The following is a 23,856-nucleotide window of genomic DNA, read 5'->3' on the forward strand; positions in this document are numbered from 1 at the left end:
GGGAAGGTGAATTTTGGTTCAAGATTTAGTTTATTTATTTATTCATAGTTTATTAGTTTTTGGTACCTTTGTTATATTTCATTATCAACATATCAATACTGAAAGACTAAATGTTTTGGCTGTTATATTGTGCAGTTTGTTGGTAGTGTTTGTCTTTGAGTTACCCCTTTTGTTTCTAATATTATTTCATCAGCCATGGTATAATTTCCCCTTGTGGTCAGTCTGTTAGGTTAGTTTTGTCTTTGTTAGACCGCTTCAGTTCAGTTCCATTCAGTTCTCTTTTTTTTTTTTTTTAGCTTTGTCCTGTTTAACTGACCTCTTTGTTGCTTTTTTTATAGAACAGTTTCTTTAATTTTTGGGTGAATAAAACTCTGAAAATATTACTGTGATTCCTCACCCCTTACAGTGATTTAACCCTTTAACCTAGTAGTGACATCAACATGCAGACAAACCACAACAGTATAGTTAATATTTTCAATGAGACATGAATCAGAATCAGAAGATCTACTCTCATCAAAGTCAGGTAGTTGGTTCCTGCAGGGCAGTGGGGAGAGCTTATAAGCCTTCATGGGAAAATGACTGCCTCAATGATAGACCAAAGAAGCTGAGTCAATTGACTGTAGAAAGGCTGCTGCAGAAATGCAGTGCTCTTCTGTCTGAACTTGTTCTGTGCTTGTTTCTGTTGTGAATATGAAGCCTTTTGTCTGTCTTCATTGTTATCTGTTGTCCTGGACAAAGTTGAATTTCAACGCATTTGTGCAAATTGTCAATTGAACTTGATGCCTTCAACTAAAACAGGAAGATTCTAATGTTATATAAATGTAGATTGATAATGCTCAGGAGCTTTTTGTGAGTAAGGTCAAGAACCTATAGACTTAGTTGAACCAAAGCTTGATGGAAAAGAAATGGTTGGCACTTGGCAGTAAGTTGGATAATGGGCATTTGAAAGGTCTTTGACCTGATTTTAGAAGACATTATCTAGTAATGATAATTATTTAAAAAAAATGTGTTTGTTTTATTGGCAAACTTACTAAATAATATGAATCATTCATACATTTCAAGACTGTTCTTTTCACTTCCTTGCAAGCACTGTTTATTAGCATTGGAGGACAGTATTTCTTTCTTTCTCATTGAAAATAATATAGCAGCCTAGACAAGCTGGGTTGTCACAATACTGAAGTAGACAAAATGTAACCTGATAATGTAATTTTAAAAAGACAGAATTCAAGCATTGTTTTAATTTTTCCACAGGTAAGGTAACAATATTTTCTCATGTTTTACGACCTGTCTCACCTACCTGGTGAGAGTTGTGGTTCATATTAAGTTGGTCCATCTGCAATGATTTTGTAACCAAATTCAGAAAGTTTGCACAATCATGTGTTATGGGTTTTGAGGACTTTCCTTCATGTAGGCCTAGTAATAATGGTAGTAGGTATCTGATATGATGCTCATTTTGGTTTGAGATATTCCAGTCTCTGCTAGCTTGCTATGTTAGCAAGCTAGCAAATCATCCACATTAGCAAATAAGCTAATATTAGCTGACATTAGCCAGCTAAAACCACAATATCAATATATATTACATGCAATAATGTTAGCTTTGACTTTGGACTTAGTGTTAGACTGTGGTGGATCTGTTTTTTGTTGACATTACTTATTTCTAAGCTAACTTGGCTGTTCCTGCACAGTTTTCAGCAGAAGAAAAGCACTAAGGATTGTGCAAAATGTCATGTCCTTTGGATTTTAGCAGAATCCATTTCAAGTCCACAGGCTGTTGCAGACAACAGAGAAAGACTGAGGAGATTTCATTTTTAAGTTACATTACAATCAATCACACACTGGCAAATTCAAAGTGATTAATACACATTAATTAATTAATTCACATTCTTACATGTTGCATGTTTAAACTATAAGTTCTCTAACTAGAACACAATACACATTGGGATAATTTACCAGAGAGACATGTTTTGCAGTTCTGTTCTCAGAGGTGCTCTTACACTACCTGTTATTTGTGGTTTTTACTTCCCATAGCACACTTCTGTTCATTACATGTGTCCCTAAGACAGTAAATATCAAGACAATAAGACAATTGGAGATTAATTCATACAAAAAAGATGATAGATAAATCTACGTGACTTTTTTAAAAAAGTGAAGCAATCCAAAAGTAATTACATAGATGGAACAACGAAGATAATTTAAAAAGAGCAAAAGATTAAAATGAAATTATTACTGCTTGGAGCTTGGCAAAATGGAAAACTTGTGTCATAGCCGAACTGAAAGATGTTACAGGTAAAGAGACTTGGTCAAAACATAGAAGTAACTATGGCTTGGCATTTGAAAAGGAAGTCTTTGTGGTCAGACCATAAGAGCACCTCCCTCAAAGATGAGAAGAAGGAAAATGAAGTCTTTCTGGATTACGACAATTTTTGTTGGTGAGCAGTAAATATATCCTATACTTTTGGATAGCCAGTCAGAAAATAACTGATTTATAGTTGAGGAAATTTGACTTTTCACTTCTCTTAGATGAAGTTTGAGCCCGGCAGGCGGAGAGAGACATGAGAGAGCGAGTGAGGATTACAATGACGCAGTCATAGCTTGATTTGTTTGTTCTGACTATGGTGGTAGCAACAGGATGGCTCAGTTTTCTGTTTCTCTATTTGGTTATTACAAATGTTAAACAAGAGCACGTTGATGGTAACGTAATAATAATCATTTATTATTATATCATTTCTAAAAGAGATTCCAATAAAATAAAGAAGGGGAAGACAAGGCTGGACTAGCTAACTTTACAATACTTAGGAATGGAGATCCAGAGCTTTGGGCAACATAACGAAAAAAATCTGATCAACCATGGTAATCAAGTGTGTTGATTAAACACAGAAGAACCCCATATCAGGATGCAAGACTTTGTTGTTGCTCATAACAGGTTACATATTATACATGTATTATATTATATGTTTAATATGTAGGCTAACCCAGGCCAGCCCAAGGACATACAAAATTACAGTGTAAGAAGGACCAGATGACAGAGAATGAAACACAGTTCATAGAATACGAGGGCCAACTATGGCAGGGACAGTTTTTCCATCTATCAAGTAAGATAATGATTTCAAGTGGATTTTCTTTTTTTTTTCTCTTTTTCACCACTAACATTTTGTTAAAATGGGTTAGCATAGCTGTAGACTGTAGACTAGGAGTAAAATGAAATTTAAAGGATCCAGGAGAGATATCCCCAGACTGAGCCCTACTTAATAATGTTGTTTTTTATGTCAGTATAGTGCTATCCACATCTATTTCAAATGTTTCAAAGATTAAACTCAGCATACTTTTTTAAAGTTACTGTCCATTTGCCGCCCTCTAGTGTTTATCACCATGGCTGGGTTTTGGGTGACGTTTGTGCCTGCTGCTGAGGTCCAACATGTCCTGTTCGGTTCAACAGTCACACTGGGCTGCAACATCTCCTACCTTTATGATACAACATGGCTTAAGCATCAACCAGATCTCACTCCCACGGTGGTCCTCTGTGCTAGCCTCAGAGAAGGAAAACCAGTCCAAGGTAATTCATGATTTCAAATGCTGATTTGCTCTAAACTCTAGTTCAACACTCAACTGAACTAAGGCTGTAGTGAGTATAAAATTTATAAGTAACCTGCATACTACATCAAACTATTGAAGTGGCAAATTTGTAATGCATCTCAGTTCATAACAAAAAGTCAAGATGGTGCCACAGACCAGAGATGATTGAGGATTTGATTGGAAGCTTGGACAAATAGCAGCTTGTCACTTGACTCCTCCGAAAATGCAGTTTGGGGTTTGGCATACCTGCAGCTGTTTCCAGGAGACTGACTGAGTTTGGGAGGAGGAACAGCTTTGCAAGTTCTAATTACACAAGAGCTAGTCTTATTTGATATGCCTTCAACTGAGTGCAACCTTTTTCTCAGGGTTTCAGCTTAGCCCTCGTTTCTCAGTGAGGTTGATGAACCGATCTCTGGCACTGAGGATCACTACTGTTGAGGAGAGCGACCTTGGGATGTACTACTGTATTGCTAATGTGAACACACATTTAACAGTTGGAAGGGGAACAACGCTTCAGGGTAAGAGAATATATTTTGCACTCTGGTAATTCTGACACAAGTTCATCAGATATGTTTATACACCAATCCCATTCAAAGGTAATGTACAGAATGTGATTAAGGCAATCCAGACCTTGTTCTTTTGTCATGCACAATTGCTTGTTGAAAGAATGTAGTGCAATGGCCATGGCTCATTTGCAGTCTGTATCATGCATGCATCCTTCTATAGCTCATAGTAGCCATCTGGCTTGTAGGTGTAGGCATCCTCAGGCTGTAGCAAACATACTCCTCTCTTGACCTGGGCAGTTCACATTGTGTTTTATAGTTATATGGCAGTTCCCAAACTGCAAATCCAAAAAGGTGACTTTTGGCTAAGCACAACTTAGCAGCATATAGTAGCAGTGCGGCTAAGAGTATGGCCCCCTCAACACTTATCATAATATACTTCATAATACAGCCAGAGGAAATGCAGAGCAGCTATTTTCAGGAAAAGTGTCATTATCTGAGAATGAAATCTGATTTCATTAAATACAGCTTTCACAGATAGCTGTAAAAAAAGTCAAACAAAAGCCTCATCTTCATTTTGTCTCTCTCTATTCTTCAGTTTTATCTTCAGGTCCGCCTTGGTTTCTCCTTCACCACTGGTACTGTATGGTTGTGAGTTTTGGACTGCTGATTCTGGTGCTGGCTGTTTGCATCACCCACTGGAAAACCAAGTCAAACAAGCAGACTACCAGTGAGAACCATATTGCAAACAACACCTAAAAAGAAGATGAAACGGCTTCCAACAATACATAAACAATGTTTTCTGTCTATGGGGTCGATGCAGGGATGTCAGTTGCTTCTAGTACAGGGCTGCCCACAGTAAGGCCCATGGGCCAAAGTCTGCTCATCATAAGGTTCAGTTTGGCCGACAAGATGTTTCTAATAAAAAAAAAAAAAAAAACACAACAAAACAAAAAAAAGTGAACCAATCTTTGGGCTGTTTTATTTTTGTAAGGTAAATATGCTCTTTACTGTCCCAAATTATTAATTATTCTTTATCAACTCAGTGCACAGTGAGCAGAGTACCACTTGTGCACAAGAGGTCAGTCAACCATGCAAACTTGGAATCCTACTAGCATTTTACACCTTAACAATACAATGACTTAACGTAATTCATTCCATGCTGGGAAATTGTAAATGCTGGGAAAGAGTAAAAACGAGAGATAGAAAAAAAGTAGAACAAATGGACAATAAAAAGAAAAAAAAACAACTGTGGAGGCTCTGCAAATTATAGACCGAAGACTATAAAAATAGAATAATATTAGCATATGTTAACATAAATAATGGTGTACTGCAAAAAGTAGGTTTTTGATGTTGTGATGTGAGAACAACATCAACACAACCCTACACTGAATGATGCTGGAGTTGTAGAGTGGAGTGGTGTCCAGAGGGCAATCCAGGACAGAGCCAGCTCTCCTGACCAGTTTGTTTAGTGATTGGTTTTGGTCACTCCTGCTCTTTCTTGTATTATATTAATTGTATTCTTTTGTGCATGTTATTGTTGCTAAAGGACCTGTAATGAAATCTGCATCTTTCTTCTGAGTGTCAATGTAGGGTCAAATTGTAGACTGAATAGTGTTGAAGAGTTATAACTTTGTTTTGAACATATTCACATGTGCTAATAAGTCCAGTACTATAAGCTTTGCAAGACCATATATACAAAGTGTGAGTTGAAAAGCTGCCATTTTGGTATATAAACCACTAAAAACGTTTGGCCTTTTTTGTATTCACTTTGATTTTTTTTGCCTAATCTTGGAGAGGAGAAACGGTGTACATGCAAAAGCTCACCGCCCGAACAGGGACTTGAACCCTGGACCCTCAGATTAAAAGTCTGATGCTCTACCGACTGAGCTATCCGGGCTCTGACAAAGTCGTGAGTATCTATACAATTAGAGAGCGATACTCGATGCTCTGGTCTGCGCTGCCAGAGACCGCTAAGGAGAATAATGTGTCAAAATTGATTTGTAGTTATTTACATTCACCTTAATAAAACACCACCTTACCAGTGGGAAAGTTAACAAGCTTTTGCTCTTACTGAATAACCTGAGTAAATACTTAATATTATGATATGTTTGCTAGTGTTAACATTGCAAGTGCAGAGAATTGGTACAGCTTGTTACCGTCCTCTTTTCTATTTATTTCCATTCCAAAAATGCACCATTTCAATTGAGACAACCCACAAAGGACAACTTCAAGACTAACAGTAGCTTAGCCCACTTCTAAAACTTTACATTTGTATTTTATTCGCATAAACCATTTAGAACAGGAAAAGGTGTTCTTAAAGTAACAGCAATTATTTGGAATAACAAGTCTGTACAAATTTGACTTGTCAGCATTGACAGCGTTTATTGGGGAAAGAGACATTGGCGCCCTCTCAAAGGATTAAGGCTATGTCATAGCTAAATTATCGATCACGAAAAACCTCCGCTAGGTACCACGATGAATGAAAAACGTTTAGGCCCCAGCGAGATTTGAACTCGCGACCCCTGGTTTACAAGACCAGTGCTCTAACCCCTGAGCTATGGAGCCTGTGTGTCTCTTTGTCGACGTCACAGGTTACTAAGTGTTCTTACACGTTTGCTGCGAGGTATTTCTTTTTATGTTATTGTTAAGGAGAAGGCCAACACAGCGGGGCGACGTAAGAGCCTATATTGAACTGTCAATAGATAACGGCACAATAATAAAGTTACAAGCACACCTGTCATCTGTTGGCATTAACTGACGACATTAGATTGTACAAGCGCTTTCAAGAACTACCCAGACACCTGCATTCTACTTTCTTTATTTCAACTGGAACCTGCCGACAAAGTAGATGACATTCCTCATATGTCCACCAGGTGGCAGCATGCGACCACCTTCGAAAAGACTTCCTGCGTCGCAAACGCCTCAATCTTGACACCAGACTCAGCAAAAGAAGTTGCCTGCCACTGAATTTGAACAAGATCTCAAGAAAAATTGAGTCATTACAACATAACTACCAGAATTACAACATGTCTTTAATCATATTTCACCTACGCAAGTGTGAAATTGTTATAATTAATGATGGCGAAAAATAATAGACAAAATTCAAAGAAAGGTATATCAAATAGGTTAAATGAAGGCATATTAAATGTAAGACGGTGATGTTGCTTAGTTCAACAGGGGGACCCTTAGCTTGAAATGTTTTTGGGGCCCCTCTTTCTATTGGCTGTCGGCCCACCATCACCAGGGGGGTTCCTAGGCGTGGTGAGGAGCAGGAGCCGGGGGGCCGTTGTCCTCCTAGTCCCCTCTGCAGCCCCACTCAAAGTTTTTCCTGAATAGGGTAAAGATGGACGCCAAAGGATAGCATTAGGAAAAACATGGCAGTTTTAAATCAACGCGTCATGGCTGTAATATTTTCCTGCCCTTAATTTGTAAGGGAGGGATCTAATTCTTCTGTTTGGATTTTGTATTTTTTTTATATAAAAAGAAAGAAGGGGGATTTGGCTTTGTGCGACCACCTGGGCTGGAGGCAGAGGAAGAAAGAGCCATGGTGGAGCCTACAGGACGAAAGGGTCGATTTCATTCAGGAGGAGGTCTGTGAGGATCCGGGATTTTGTTACGAGTCTCTTGGCCTAAGAGAGCGGACCCAGAAGTTCCTATCAGCAGGTAATGTTTGACGTCGGGCCGACGCTTTGAGCGCAGTGGTGAAGATGGCATTTAAACACACCATATGAGCCAAGTTAAGAAAGAACAGTCAGCGCTGTGAGACTGCTCTTAGATCAGCTCTGGACTCACAACTTGATAGACGACGGGTACGGAAAAGTGTCCAATCGCTTTAAAATCAATGTGAAAACACAGAAAAGCATCGAATGCATATTGAACAGTGTTTTAGTCACACTGCTTTTTAGGTCTCTCCAGTGTTGTGTTCCCGTGATGCAGACCAGCTGAACCTGTTCTGATGTGACACGGGTTAGTTCTGATGTGACCCGGGTTAGAGAGTCGTTACGACTGAGGTTGCGCTACTTTCTCAACATTTCAGTCTGCTACGCCCCAAACTACGGGAGGAAAACACACACTGGCTGGAGCTATCCGTGTCCCACCGAGCCTGGTTCGGTCGGGGTTTATGTGCAGCCATGTCTAATTCATCCTGTACAAGAAATAAGAACCGAAACGTTTGTTTTTAAACGCGTTTTCCCCACGACACGACGGCAAGAACCGTGAACGTGAGGCCGTTGGTGGAGAGGAGCGACCCGCCGGAGGAGCTATCGGTGTGTCTGGAGCAAGAACCAGCCTTTATATATCACAACATTTAGGCCGCTTCACTGTCTTTTCACTTGGGGACTGTTTTAACATCGTGTTGCGGTGTTTCAGCGAAGGCAGACGGGCGAGGACCGTGGTTTCCTTCTCCGCTGGGCCATGCGAGGAGCTCGGGTCTTTGTAGAAGAATGTGTGGCTTTCTGCCGGCGTTAGCTCAGCCGCGGCTCCATGTAAGCTAAAAAACCAGGCTTTGTTTTCACTCTGGGCTCCAGTCTGCCTTTACTCATTCATCACGGGGGGAAAGACCCCCGGAAAGGTCCAGATTAAAGCTGATCGAAATGAAAAAGGAATGGTGTTGCTGTTTGCTGTGAGGCTGGCCTCTGCCTCCAGTAGACAGGCTGCGTTTTGCCAGCCAAACTCTCTGCACTCATCTCTGAGCGATACTTCCAGCGAACAAATGAGCGTTTTCTTGGTATTTCATCATTTCTGTTCTCTCCAGGGCCAACAGTAACAACATGCTCCTGGCCTCTGCCGTTGTGGTGTGGGAATGGCTGAACGAACACGGTCGGTGGCGGCCCTACAGCCCCGCCGTCTCCCACCAGATCGAGGCGGCCATCCGGAGCAGCGACCCCCGCGGAGGGAGCGTGGTCCTCGGCCAGGTGGACAGCCGGCTTTCGCCGTACATCATAGACCTCCAGTCCATGCACCAGTTCAGACAGGACACAGGTAAGACGGGGAAGGTGCTGGCACTGTACGAAGTTGTCATGTTTGGGTGTTTTATCGAGGGATCAGAGACATAAAACTGTGCTATGACTGCCTTTGAAATGGCATCGCAGCACCTTCAGGTGTTGTCCATTAACAGTCTGCTTCTGAGGCATCTGTGGGTTTGCTGCTCATCAGTCTTGGCTTTTTAACAACAATCACGCCTTAAATCACTGTTGACCTAAAAACTCACCGCTGTGTCTCCATGCTGTGTGTGCAGAAGTGTAGTCTCTGCTGACTGAACCCCTGATATCAGAAATTGCGAATGTTATTTGAGATTGAGTTGCTCTGCCCTGTGATGCTGCTGTTGTCCACCAGATGTTGACCAGGCAAGGTTATTTGGGTCTTGTGCAAGAGACACCCACTCTGTGTTTTCACAGTAAAGCACTTTGTATTTCTATAGTCTCGGATTTTAGTCTAAATGTAAAATGGCTCATCTGGCTATTTTCAGTGTAGCTACACTAAAGTTGGATTGTTCTCAGCGGCTCGTGTACAGTATGCACAGAGGAGGTGCTGCTTGTGATTTGGGGTTGATTAGAAAGCAAAGGCAGGAATCAGCATGGATGGATTTGTTGAAAATGATCAGTTATGCCTTTAAATCAAACTAACATTGATCACTGTGGAGTTTGAGTTATGGGAGAAGCAGGTAGCATGTTGTTTGTTGTCCAGTTTGTCATAATTGCAGTTGTTGGGGTGTAACAGTCATCACGTTTGCAAACGAAGCCGTGACATAACCAGGAAACACGCTTTCCTTTTAATTTTGAATTGTTAGAGAAAAGTGGCCACACTCTTTTTCTGCTCATATTTAGATCACAGCATCGAGTTTTTAGGTAACATTGAGGATGAAGTCAGCACAGAACAGTCTGTTGAAATATGCAGAGGCGTTATGGAGAATGAATTTCTCTAAAAGTACTATCTTGAATTAGTTTTTCTCCTCACCTCTGCTCAGCAGTAACACAGCATACAGGCTGGATGGAGTTCTCGAGGCAGGAAAATATTGCCTTTTTGTACTATGGCGTATTATAGAATGTACGTGTGTAAAGAAGGTCAAAAGATCATTGATTGGAAATGACATCGGTGACTACAAGCCAACAACAACACGAGAAAGCAGCGTCACAATAGCTGCTAGTTTGGTTTTTACACAAACTCTGTTTGACTACACAGTCGTTGTAATCCCTTGATTTGCTCAGTAAACTCAAGTATTGGTTCAGTCCCTTTTCAAAGTTTAGAGTATGGTGGACCTTCTGTCAATCCGACACGCAAAGAAAGTGTGTGTGTTTGTGTGTGCGTGCGTGCATGTGTGTGGTGGCTGTGTTGTGTTGAGATTCAACAGTATGATGGCGTGGAGCAGCTGCAGCTCCACACTCCTGACACGAAGAATGAGAGACCTTGATTCTGTGGGAAGAATGGAATATTTCAAGGCCTAATGAGCAGAGAGTTCACTCCAGTTGTCCCCCCTCTGTCTCCCTCTCCCCGGGGTCTCTCACCCTTCCTCTCCCACTCTCTTGTGCAAGTGTGTAGTTTCGTCAATACGCAAAAGTCCCAAGGGCCTTTCGGTTTTGGCTTTGACATGGGAGAGACAGAAAGCTGTGTGTGTGTGTGTGTGTGTGTGTGTGTGTGTGTGTGTGTGTGTGTGTGTGAGAGAGGGGGTGCTGTGGAAGGAGTGGGAGTGGTTGTTGCAGGAGGAGTGAGATAATTGAGGAGTCTGTATTCTCTCTCTCTCTCTCTCTCTGACTTTCGCTCCTCCACCATTGTTGGATTTTGTTGAACAGATGTGTTTCTTGGTTGTGACAAACACACACACACACACACACACACACACACACACACACACACACAGGAGGTGAAAGTTGGAGGGTGTTGAGAAGCAGAGCAGACCTTGCAGGCAATGGGGAGGGGTTGGTAGGTCTGATGTCGTTGGTTGCTGCAAGGTCGGTAAAGTAGAAGATGAAGGGAAGAAAGATGAAGGAGGTTTTGTCTGGGCAGTCCCATAAACTGTGACACTAATAGTTACACTAATACCGCATCCTAACTGTGACTTGTAGTGAATCTCATGATTGCACGTATAAAGGTGACGACTGGAAAAGGTCTCACAGTGCAGTAATTTGCACTCTTGGTTTGTGTTTGTTAAAGTGTCCTCTTTCAAGAGGTGAAGTCCTGGGAGTTGCCTGAACAGTGAGGGGATTCTGCTGAGGGCGGCTGGGCGGCCAGCTGTCAGGATAATGTCTTTTCAAGCCACACAAACATCAGGAGCAGATGAATTAGTGGAGCTCTGAGCTGAAACTGTTTCTCCCACTGACTCTGCACGCCGGTGTGTCGAGAAATACGGTCTTTCTGATCACGTCACATTAGTTTCAGTTCTGAAATCTCCCATCTGCATATTATACAAATGTTTGAAGCCCATCAGCTGTTAGTGTTGGATCAGCTCAGCTCATCTTTTCTCATCTTTCTTTAATTAGATGAACTGACCACTTGAAGTACAGTACTGGCATATTCTGAAAGCTTCACCGTCGGTGAGTTCAGTAAGACCGCACTGAATATGTATTTAAAAGAATGCATATTCAGAGTTATACAGGTTCAAAAAGTGCATTCCATAATGCATTTAGCCTGAAGATGCCAAAGCAATACCGAGTAGAGAGCTTGACAGGTTTTTACAAAAGTATTTGTAACGTGTCTCCGACTCGGTTTCTCTCACTTGGAAATGAAGCGGCTGCACACGGGGCTTTAGGCCTGTCAGACAGGCTCGCTCAGTCTTCTTGGGGCTTGCATACTGATGGAGCATTAGAGTCTGTGAGAAGGACATCTGATTTTACCACTTTAACACAGCAAGCAACAAGATGTACAGTTTTGAACTGGCTGCCCTCTATCCTCCCCCCAGGTCCCTCTCAATTCTTCCATCGTGCTGCACTGTCAGGTGTGGTCGGAGGAGAGCTCCTGAGCCTCTGAGCAGAATCCCTCTGATATTATATGCAATATATTCATATTAGGGAAGTCAAATTAAGCATATGATTGTTGCCGAGCCCTTAATATGAATTCAGAGAGAACCAGCAGGTACCGTTCCAGCAACATATGAAATTTACCATGGTTGCTTATGACGGAAGACGGAATAGTCTCTTGAATTGGGTTTGAGGTTGGATTTGTCTTCTGTAGTTTAGCATGAGACAGGAGTTGAGAAGGGACTTCAGCTAATGTGAGGAGGGGCTCAGCTTTATATATTATATTAAATGTATTTTTGTTTCTTAGGAACGTTAAAGACTGACTTGTCATCAGTTTGTTTGAGGGGTGTTTTTCAAACTTTGAGGGCGTCTTTGCTGCTCCTGCAGCATGTTGCTCTTCTTGTCCCAGCTGGTCCTGCTGAAGGAGACACATTCCCAGACCCCCACAATGCCCTGGGGCATAAGGGTCACGGTAGAGGCGGGGGCAGGTTTTGGATGGGTTACTCTCCAGAGACGCTGGGGAGGGGATGGATTGTGGTGACAATAAAGGGGTATTAGAGTCGTAGAGTGGAACCAAACATTGACACTGACTGCATTTACATACACATGGTTACAGAGACCTTCAGGTTTTATCAGGAAACCACATTAAATCCACACTTACACGATACTGTATGAGATGCTTCCTGGTGGGTTTTTTAATGTCTGCTCTTGCTGTAACTCACGTGGTGTTTTGGCATGACTGATGAATTCTGTCAACCTCAGTCTGAAGTCTGTCGTGCAGGTGCTCTTATCATGTGCATAGCTTTAGAAAACTGTGTTTCTGTGTTTATGTGGGGTTTAAGAAATCAGCTTCAAGAGCAGTGGGTGACTGTTACGGACGTGCATGCGAACGTGCTGCCTGTAGGAAAGCTTGCTGACTCATCAGTTCCTGTAGAAGTACGATGGTAGTATGACTCTGGAACGGCTGTAAAACTTCATCACTCCTCTTTAGTTTCTAATAGTGCAGCACCAGATCAAAACGTGCCTGTTCAGAGTGGGCTGATTATTTGGCCTCTCGTGTATTGCTGCTTGCAGCCTTCTCAATGTCATGGACCTGCAAAGCGATGCAGCTAGCACAGTTCTAGATGCAGCTGGCAGACCCACACACAAAAAAAAACACACAAAAATACAATATGTCACCAGTTCCAGACTTTTTGTCAGCTAATTGCTTAACTTTACATTACTACTGATAGATTTAATGAATTCATGTTGAGGCTATAGCTGTCCCGAGTTATGTCACAGATGATAGTCTGACATACATTGACGGTAGCTCATGTTAGCATCATAACCACTGTGCCAGCACATTAAAGTAGCTGGCACCTTGTTAGGTATAACCAATGCCTTTGAGGGAGAGTGTCAAAGTTGTAATTCTTAAGATTTCAGTTTCAGAAATGTTTTAATAAAAAAAGTCAAATAATTGACCCTTCTTCAATCATTGTGTGAGCTGCCATCATCTGATCAGATGATGCACACGGCATTAGTCTGCCAACAGCAGCTGGTTCACAAAAATGAGCTCGTTTTAGACACATTTTGATGCAGTAGCGGTCAGTGTCAAACATTTTGCATTTCCTCTGACTACTTCATAAAACTCACCCTGTTTTGCCAGTTTAATGCGTTTAATTTGAAGCTGCTGCAGTCAGAAAACTTTGCATTAACAGTAACTCAGAAGCCCTGAATTCTCACCAAACCTCACGCATATATTCAAAATATATTAATGCTGAATGTGTCGAGTGCCCAATTTGTACCTAATTCAAATCTTCATGGCCCTGCGCCCCCAGCAATACACCCACCAAGTGTGAAGTGGATCAGTTGAACGGTTCTTAAGATGTGTGAAGGAGGACATCCACACACACACACACACACACACACAGATTCCTTGTTTTATCGGTAGTTTGGAGATCAAGGTAGACATTGTTTTGTGATAATTGATTTGACTGTGCTGGTGTTTACATGTACTGTTGTTTTCCTAACTTAACAGAGAAGAAGAAATCAGAATCAGAAATCAGAAAAAGCTTTATTGCCAAGAATGCTTTTACACATACGAGGAATTTTTTCTGGTGAAATTGGTGCATGACACATCTACTAAAATATGACACATCTACTAAAATAAGAGCATATAAAATAACAATTTAAATATATATACACAAGTCTGTTATTGTTAGAAACACAGTACTGTTTTTCAGAAAGAAGTCCAAGTTGAGCGTTAATGTAACGCATAGAGTTATGTTTATGTAAATTGTATCAGTGTAGATTTTGCACAACGTTTAATAAGAACTATGTGACTTTACATCAATGTGTGCTGTTTCAAAGCCAGTGCTTCCTGGAGTGGAGGTGTGGATACTTTTTTTTTTCTCTTTGTCGTCTACCATTAAAGTTATGGTCTCAACTTCTTTCGCTGTGAAGCCTCTGCTTTATGTCATACGTCCTCTGGTCCACCTGATCTGTCTCTCACTATCTCTCTCTTTTCTCCTCCATCACCCTCTTTCTCTCACACTCTATGAAGCTGAAAATTGACTCTGAACCCAAAACTCAGGGGACTGGACTCTTTCAAGGTGAAACAAAGTAGAGAGAAAGACAGAGAGGGCTGAAGAGAGTAGGCGGCATGACAAAGTCAGAGGGGAGAGGGGTGAACAAAGTGTGGAGACGGCAGCAGGAAGTTAAACAGCAAGGAAGGATATTACTGGAGGGAGAATAAGAAAAGAAGATGAGAGAATGAGACGGCTTCAAAATCATGATGTAGAAAGGAGGAAGATGAATGTGACTGGAAAAAAAGATGACAGGGGAGAATGAAAGGATGAAGGCTTGTGTGAAGACTTTCATCTAGATAAGTGGGATGATGGTGGATAATTTGGCTTATAACACTGCACATTAAAGATGGGTTTTGGTCTTAATCAGGATCTTTTTTTGCATCCAGCTGTCGAGGCAGATCCATGAAAAGTTTTCCAGAATGATCAGAACTAAAGCGTGTTACTGTTATTATGATTATCTTTCAGCATCTTTTATTCTACAAATGCATTTAAATCACTCTGTTTCTTGATTGGAAGAACTAACTTGAACTTAACTTGAAGGTAGCATGCTGGCGGCTGCCTGGTCTGTTGTGTTCTACGCGGTCACATCATAAATCACAAGGAAGCAGTGGGAAGGAAACCCAGAGAAAAGACGATGAAGAGGGTGGAGGGTCAGAGCGCAGCCCTTTCTCTCTGCGCTGATGTTGTGAAACTCTGCGTGTTGGGTTACTGTGTAGGCCTCCGGGGGGACACCGCTCACTGCCTGCACCGCAACACGCACGCACGCACGCACACGCACACACACACACACACACACACACACACACACACACACAGTCTGCAGATAAATTGTGTCTGAAAGCATGTGAAGACAACAATAGATATTTTTGTCACTGCTTCATTGCTGTATCAGGCATCTCACTGTAGTTACAGGAAGCAACAGATTGCCTCACAAGTTCTTAGTCTAGAGAGTTCCTTCGTTTTCAACAGCCCAAAAACAAAGCTGAACTCACCCCTAACACACCCTCAAAACAGAGCAGCCACAGTTTCTGCCCATAGCCAGATCGAATCCATAACTGTGAAGCTCTGATGAGGCATAAGCACCAAATCTACACACGCACACACACACACACACACACACACACACACACACACACACACACACACACACACACACACACAGAGGATTACCTGTGGCTGATGACTCTCATGTGATTGGGTTTAGAGGGGCTCACAAGGAGGGAAAGACATGAAAAGCAACAAAAAGGAATGGTCATGAAAAGACAGCAGCGGTGCCGGAGAAGGTGTGAGTTTTAGATAGAAAGCGATGTTAGCCTGTGTGTGGTTGGGAGGGAGGAGGTGTTTTGTTTTGTTTTGCCCCGACCAATCAATCGCGAGTGATGTATCCGCCGGTCTGCCGTTTTCAGTCGACGCTGAAGCAGGCAGCGTTTTTCACAACAGTTACAGAAATGGTGCTCTCCTCTGATTTTACATATGAGCTTCAGTCTGTCATGAGGAGTACTGCTCAGCCCATGAAAACACTGGTATACTGTCTACTGTGGCTCTGGAGGGACCTTTCTACACTAAAGCAAAATAACCTCCATGATGTCATCAGGGTTATCTCTGCTTGGGCTTCAGACTTTAACGTTTGGAGCAGAAAGCGTGGTTTGTGGTGCAAACTGCAGGTGTGTGGACTGAAAGAAGTGGACTCGTAGAAGGCAGGGAAGGTCTGTCTAGTGAGCTGCATTATGGGAACTGTAGGAGCTACTGTTTTTTTTTAGTTTGGGGTAAGTCTGCACCATTACACGCCTACCTTTATGACTTATTAAAGAGTTGACAAAAAACCTGAATAGCTGCTTCTTTATCCATGCTAAACGCTACTTATCTGTCACGTTTTATAATGGGTGTAGCTAAGTAGCGAGTTCTACAGGAGGATGAAGAAGGTTGTTGTTTTTTTTCTGTCCAGGAAGACTTATTCACTTCCACACCAGTGATGGAAACACACCTCAATCCCAGAAGCTGCTGTAAATTTGTCCCAACATTTGGAAATACAGCTGTGGATGGATGGAACTCAAAGAAGAGGGTTTGAGCTCATGTAGGAAAGAAACAAAAGTTGAAGTCAGTGGAGAAAAGAAGAAAAAGGGACATCAGCAGAAGAGATGATATCAGACAGAAAGAGAAACAAATTAAAAGAGGAAGGGAGTGGGAAGTTGGTGATGAAGAAAAGAGGAAAGTAGAATCTGAAGCCGAGGAAGAGATGGGACTGTGTGAGAGAGGTTGATAAAGAAGGTTCCAGGCCAGCTTGACCTTCTGTCCTCTCTGTTTCCGTCTCCATGTTCTTCTCCTCTGTCGCGTTCCTGCTTTGTCCTCTGGCTCCTCTTCCTCCTCAATGTAACCTTTGGGAAAATGATCCCACTGGTTCAGCTTCTCTGTTGCTGGTGGGGCTGGACCAAATGGTTCAAAGCTTCAGTATAACTCTGACATTGAGTGCTTTTGTTTTATGTCTGTTCATTCTGTCTAACCCCGTTATTTCTGTACAATTGCAGATAAAGATTAGGCCACACTATCAGTGTTAGATTGTTTGTAGAAATAGATTCCAGTGGTGGCTGTGGAGGAGTGTTTCATGTGACTCATGTCATCCAGTTTCCAGTAACTCCAGATGTCAGAATTCACCAAATGCCTGATTCATTTAATCACTTCATTCAAATTAAGGATTTTGTTTGAGAAAGTTTTTTGGGTGTTGATTTTAGAAAATGTGACAACAGACGTTTGAAGCTTGAAACCGTCAGCAGAAGTTTGAATGGGGAAAAAATGACATTCGATACTAAACCTCGATAGAGACCCACGTACTATATATCAGTTGAATCATTTTCACAACCATCCCCCATCCTTCATCCCTGCGCTGCTCATGGGGACTCAGGGCCGTTTGAGGATGATGAGTGGAGAAGTGGAGCTAGAGGTCAAGGAATATTTCCGAGAAGTGCTTTAAGTTATCATGAGTAAAATAGCAGCAATTTCATCCGATTTTCCTCGGGCATGGTCCGGGTCAGGACACAAATCCTTCTGGGTTCAAACTGGGACACGCCAAGCTTTCAGGGGCGAGAAACGGAGAAAAAAAAAAAAACATGACAGAGATGGTGAGGAAAAGCTTGTTATTCCTCTGATGGGTGGATGCTAAGTCACAAAGGCATGAGGTCACAAAGTTCTGGTGAACATTCGTGGCTGATTTAGGAGAGTCGCATGGGCAGGGAAGCCCAGAACGAGTATGAGTGTGTGGGTGTGTGTGGGGAGTAGAAGTCTGGAAAATGTCCAGTGTGTCGAATTTCGTGGCACCCCTCTCACTCCTCTCACTGATGCATCAAGTGCTCCTCCCTACTCTGTTTTCACCACTGTGACTGTGATAGCAGCTGGATGGTCCACTGTCCAGGTTGTCCCTCCAGAGGTAGACGTCTCTCTACAATTGTATAAGAAGCTTACTGAGTTCCATTGACAAAGCAGTTTCATTAGATATAGATTTTTGAGGTCTGACCTCATTAAAATACCAACATATTGTCTTTCCTGCATTGCCAACTAATGGTATTTTCTCAAATTTGGCCTTCGTTTTTCTTGGATAGAATTAGAAATGTATGTACAAATGGCTGAAAGAACAGCAGAAGGGTGTGCGGCCACTGTGAACTCCACTGGGAGGATGAACCCTCGTCCTTGAAAAATTGCCCCTTGTATTTTGATGAGAGCAGCAGAAGGCACTGTCACTCCCATAGGTGTTGAGTTGGCTTGCGGTCTGGTGGCTGCGAAGGCCACAGCATATGGCTGACAGCATATTCATGCTCATGGATTCATTCAGTGAGCCCTCTGGCCCTGTTTGGAAGCATATGCATTCATTATGTGTTTTCACTCATCCGTCTGTATGGACATCTGTGTTTGACAGAGGATGTTTCAGAAGTGCACACTAAAAACATGATTTATGAAAATAGATATCTGGCATTCTGCAGATGAACCCGTCATAGAGCTTCCTTCCACATGTCTGACGGTCTTTGATATTAAACCTGCTGTTTTTGGTTCACTGGAACTTTGTGTGATCGCTCTAACTCTAAAAACAAATGATTTTAATTGATTCATTAGTGGACTCTCTCTCTTCTTGATTAATTCTTTGGTATTTAGAATTCTTGAAATAGTGAAAAATACTTGTTAGAATGAACGAAAGGTGACACATACTGTCTGTTCAACAGTAAAAAAGGAACAAAGATTTTCAGTTTAATATCAAATACGACGAAGAAAAGCACCGGATTCTCAGATTGGAGAAGCTGTTTGGTATTTTTGCTTTTGAGAAAAAGAGTTTCAGATTGACTTCCTGTAAATCGTGGAATCATTGACTTCAACATCGTCTTGTGCTTGCTTTGATGATATTATGCAAAAGTGAATGATTCATGAACCTCCGGCTGGCAGTGAATCCAATCTGCGCTGCTCACGGTGAACAAAACTGAACTGCGTGGTAATAAGTAAGCACAGCACAATCCTGAACAAGATTTAGAGGTTTGACCTGCTGTGGTTAACCTCACTGGGACGATCAACAAGTGTTTGAGGATCACAAGTTGACTGTGTATGTTCCTGTTTGTCGCTAACTTTCTGTTTCCAGTGTTTTCCCCTGCTGAGACACAAGTTTACAGCAACGTTTGTGACTGTCTGGACCATCGTGTTTGACACATGAAAGCTCCCAGCTTCAGTGGCGATGTTCTAACAGTGAGCGTTCAGGAACATGTACACACCTACACAGCGAATGGACACTCTTCAGATGGCATCCATTGATTTTTACCTCAGAGTTAATGTAAGCAAAGTCATTAGGTTGTGGCTGAGTGGTGTTGAGAAAGACCTCCAGGCAGGAGGGACACCAACACCTTCCCGCCATGCATGAACAATGACCCCACCCTAACATGTGCTCGCCTGGTGGTCAGTCTGCAGCTGTGTGTGTGTGTGTGCGCATGTGTGTGTGCGTGCGTGCAGGGAGGGGTCAGCAGTGGTAGAGAACAATAAAGACCAGATGGCAAGTCTCCTTCTCCACCTGCCTCAGGCCTCTTTGTCCTCTCTCTCCCCCTCATACATTTCACACACTTTCATTTCTCTCGCGTGTGCTCTCTGATGTTCGCACGTATTTCACATGTTTACTTTGGCCTCCAGCTCTTCACCACACATACTGCATAACAATTCATGCATGGATGCCTGGATGCTCGAGGCAGGTGCTCGCTTACACGAGGCGGCTGTTAAGTGTATGTATTCAGCGGCACGTCGCCTCTGTGCTGGTTAAAAGTGAAATAGTTACTGTCGAGGAGCTGCTCGTTTAATTTGCCATCTCCAGATCCATCTTGCTGGCATATAGATAAATCTGCTTGTTGCTGGAGTTTGAGTGCTTCAGCCGTGGCGGGAGGCCCGTTTATCCTCAGCGTACATTTGAATATTGATAAAAGTGGTAGATTACATTTAAACTATACAACTGCGACACAAGTCTGTTTGTCAAGCTTATTCAGAAACAGGCTGTTTTTCCCAAAACACACAGAAGGTCTGACACAGAAATCCGCTGTGGCCACACCCAGACTTGTTGCACTTGATTCCAGCTGTGACATCTGAAAGCAGCAGCCCGCCTTGTGTTGATCCTGGACTAACAGGAAACATGTTGAAGGGGTGTGGTGCTGAGAGAGAGCAGCAGTATTAAATGATTTGCTGCGTCGTTAGGCACACTAATTTGTGTTTAACACAGAAACACTCGTTCCTACAGCCGTTACTGTCAGAGCCAGTAAGGCTTCCTTTTATCTGACACACCTGAGCATACCTACATTCCCATAAACACACAATTACACAGACACACGCCCAGTCTCCTGTGCTCAGCAGCTTCAAGGGAGAACAGTTGAGGGTGAGACTTGGAGGAGACTGAGAGGAGTCTTTGGGTTATGAAGTTGTTGCCGGTTTTTTTCTGAATTGCCACCTACCATGACTGAATGAATGTAACTGTAAGCACAAACACTGAATTTTATAAAGACATTCAGTGATAGACATCAGGGCTGATCTGGCGTTTTCAGACACACGTCAAAGACAATGCACATTTTTTATTTTCAAATGTTTTTCTGCGTTCAAGTGAATAATACATTATCGTTAAATTAATGTTCAGTGGGACTGAAAACAGATGCTGCTTGGTTCTTCTGTGTGCACTAATATTGTTTATTTATTTTCTATAGATTTATGTTACTTTCCAGATTTTCGTTGTCTCTCAGAAACCGGGGAGATGCTGCTGTCTGCTGATAAATGCTGTTGTTAAGTGCACTGAAACTTAATTTTTCATTCATGTTTTTTTGATTACCTGTGGACATTTATTTCGTTGATAGATTTTTCATTTAAAATAAGTGCACTGCAGAGAGAGCACTGCAGATCTGCTTAAAGGCCCAGTGTGTTGACTCGCTGGCATCCAGCAGTGAGGTTGCAGATTGGAACCACCTGAATGCTCCTCATGTCCCCCCTCCCATTCCAAGCATGTAAGAGAACCTACAGTGGCTGCTGAAAACATGCAAGGCACTCTCTAGAGCTAGTGTTTGGTTTGTCCTCTTTGGGCTACTGTAGAAACATGGTGGTGCAGTATGGGGGACTCAGTGGAAAAAGACCCGCTCCCTCTGTGGATATTAAGAACTCATTCTAACATAGTGAAAGCAGAGCGATTCTTATTTTTAGATGATAATACATGAATGAAGACATACTTATCAATCCTATATTCCACTTCTCCCAATGGATCTCCCTAAATCCTACACAGCAGTCCATAAAACCAACAGAAACAATGCAGACAAGAACATCAGTGTTAAATAAATGTTCAGTTAAGTTCAGCAATTGTGCCTCATGTTTCTTGTGAAAAACACCAGAATTATGACCATGTGAGCAGGACTCTAAGGGGAGATGATCATTACAGGAAGCTTATTAAGCTTACGAACAGCCTGTTATCCTCTGTCGGCTAAAATCATTAAGCTCTAGCTCGGTGGAGCAGGTGTAGTCTTCGCTAAATCTTCTTGATTGCCTCAATTATTTGCAACCTTGTTGTGCATTACCATGCTAAATCGACAATCTCAATGTCGAATGCTATTTGTAGGCTATTTTATGCCTATTGTGCATTGGCCAACACAACCGCATCTCTGCTGTAGGCTGGAAGCTTAACTCACTGTGTTCATTCTCTGAAAATGAATCAGCAGCGTCCGATAATACACAGAACACCCATGTGTACATACACATGCAAGCATCCTCATTGCAAGTGTTGATGCCACGTTCAGAGACAATGGCAGGTTGTCCTCTTTGTGATAAGACCTTGGCCTGTTTAAGAGAGTCCAGCACAGATAAAGCTTAAAGACACACCAAATGCACAGATGCTATTTGACCATCTTTGTGGACAAACAGCTGCCTTTCCCATTATGCCTCTTGCTGTATTCATGCATGCACAAAGAGAATCCCTTGAGGGATCAATAATGCTGCACATTATTTCTTTTATTATTAGCATAATGGAGAGATTATGAAAGAGCACCCATGTGGTTTTGTCCTCTTGGGGTGGACATCGTTATTGCAATAGATGGGGTCTCCACAGCAGGTCCATCAGGTGAAGTAGTTCGCTGAGGGTGAAGTAGCATAAAAGACGCGATGTGATTTAAAAGACCGAAGTCTGCACATCATAGCAGATTGAGAATAATGAGCAAAAATGAACCATTCTGTGCTTTATTTACTCTGCTGTCAAAGTTAAGTCATTTTGAAGAATTTCAATAGTGTAAAACAATGAGACACAGTCGGCATCCAGTGTCATTGTAGTTTAAGCAAACTTTAAAGAAACAGCATTGTGGCATCACGTAAGCTCTGAAAAATGGCCGCTGTCTCCTGCCTGGACCTGAAAGCAGACAGACAGCAGTGCAGCTTGACTGCAGTCTGCTGTCTGTCTCACTGTGTACGAACTCGTTCACTCTGCAGTTTGAGAGAGAGGTTTAATTTCTCGTGGTAATGAGCGGGTCAAGTGGAGAGCAGAGGAGGAGGGGATCATGCATTTTCACAAACACTCTTTTTGTCTTTGTCTCACACATTTGAGAGCCCCTCTGTATATTTGTCTGTCTCTTCCTGTATCATATACTTAGGATCTTCTTTTTCGGTGTTCCTCCAGCAAATGAATTACTGTACAACTATAGACACAACAAACAATACAGTATGTGATATCTCAATTTATTTATTCACTCCCTCTCTGTCTCTGTCCCTGTCCACACCAAACAAATGCAGCCCCCTGTCCATTCAGCTCCATCCTTTTGATGTCTGTGTGTTGATGCCAGTATCACCTCTTTGTACTAGTCTCTCAGTCACTCTCACACACACACACACACACACACACACACACACACACACACACACACGGCTTCCTCTCCTTGTCCTGGTATTGACTTAATAGCCTGTAACCCCTGGAGACTAAGGTAGTTTCTGGTTGGTTGGTTTGGAGACCCTCCTTCCACCCCTCTGCCCTGCTGGGACACAGAGACATTGTTGTGTTCTGGTTATATATTTGCATTTTTAATGATGTATTCTGGTGTGCTTAGATGGTTATTAGCAGTGTGGTAGTCAGTGAAATATTGAAGTGTGGTGAAAGTGAAGACACACGTATCCGAGTATATGAATGTGAGATAAAGAGCAGAATGGAATAAGTGCTCCTCAAAATATCAAACTCAGTGTGCTGCAGGGCCCAGGATCACAAGGCTGGCATCCCCCTTCCCTTTGTGACGTTATTGTGGTGGATTTGCTAAAACCACTCATCCAAGTATTTTAATGAAAATCATGCATCGACTTAGAAAGGCTGCATCATTCCTTAATGACCATTATTTGTGGCATACACATGTTGCCAAGTCCCTCTTTCGGACCCTCTGTGTCTCCGTTCTTTCTGCAAGCAGCCTGTTTATTTAGAGGTAGTGGAAAATTCAGATATCACACTAAGAAATCTGTTCTCGTTCCAGTGTTCTAAGGATTCACTGAAGAGTTGAACGGAAAAGAGGAATATGTGCTATGATGCTGTCAGCACCCTCAGCCATCATAGCAAAGAGCGAATCCACACCCCAAATGTTCAATCAGTGCATTTACTGTTACCATTCAGTCCATTTATTAGAATGAGAATATTGCATATAGCCTAAGTGACTTCAGTCAGAGAACATGTAACTCAGTAAATAAAAGCAGACTCCATCTGCATATTCTTGAACATCAAGGAAATATTAATTGTTGAAGCGGAGCAGC

At 42.2% G+C, this 23,856-nt stretch overlaps 1 protein-coding gene and 2 non-coding genes across 4 annotated transcripts in view; 1 reads left to right on the plus strand and 2 right to left on the minus strand.

Annotated features, from left to right (window-relative positions):
• Positions 1-5,903: 5,903 nt before the first annotated feature.
• trnak-uuu (transfer RNA lysine (anticodon UUU)) lies at positions 5,904-5,976 on the minus strand. The gene has a single exon. It is a non-coding gene; the product is annotated as a tRNA-Lys (tRNA).
• A 595-nt stretch (positions 5,977-6,571) lies between these two features.
• Positions 6,572-6,644, minus strand: trnat-ugu (transfer RNA threonine (anticodon UGU)). Its single transcript has one exon. It is a non-coding gene; the product is annotated as a tRNA-Thr (tRNA).
• A 967-nt stretch (positions 6,645-7,611) lies between these two features.
• The window catches only part of LOC143319531 (E3 ubiquitin-protein ligase DTX4-like), a 33,503-nt gene continuing 17,258 nt past the window's right edge, over positions 7,612-23,856 (plus strand). Inside the window, exons 1-2 of one of the 2 annotated variants that reach the window (XM_076728593.1) lie at positions 7,612-7,742; positions 8,833-9,059. In XM_076728593.1, coding sequence (XP_076584708.1) covers positions 8,849-9,059 — 211 coding nt within the window. In that variant the 5' untranslated portion in view covers positions 7,612-7,742; positions 8,833-8,848. Of the gene's footprint in view, positions 7,743-8,081; positions 8,564-8,832; positions 9,060-23,856 lie in introns of those variants that run through there. The other variant, XM_076728592.1, reaches the window with a different exon arrangement.

This window comes from Chaetodon auriga, chromosome 4 (assembly GCF_051107435.1).
Source record: "Chaetodon auriga isolate fChaAug3 chromosome 4, fChaAug3.hap1, whole genome shotgun sequence".
Classification (NCBI taxonomy): Eukaryota; Metazoa; Chordata; class Actinopteri; order Chaetodontiformes; family Chaetodontidae; genus Chaetodon; species Chaetodon auriga.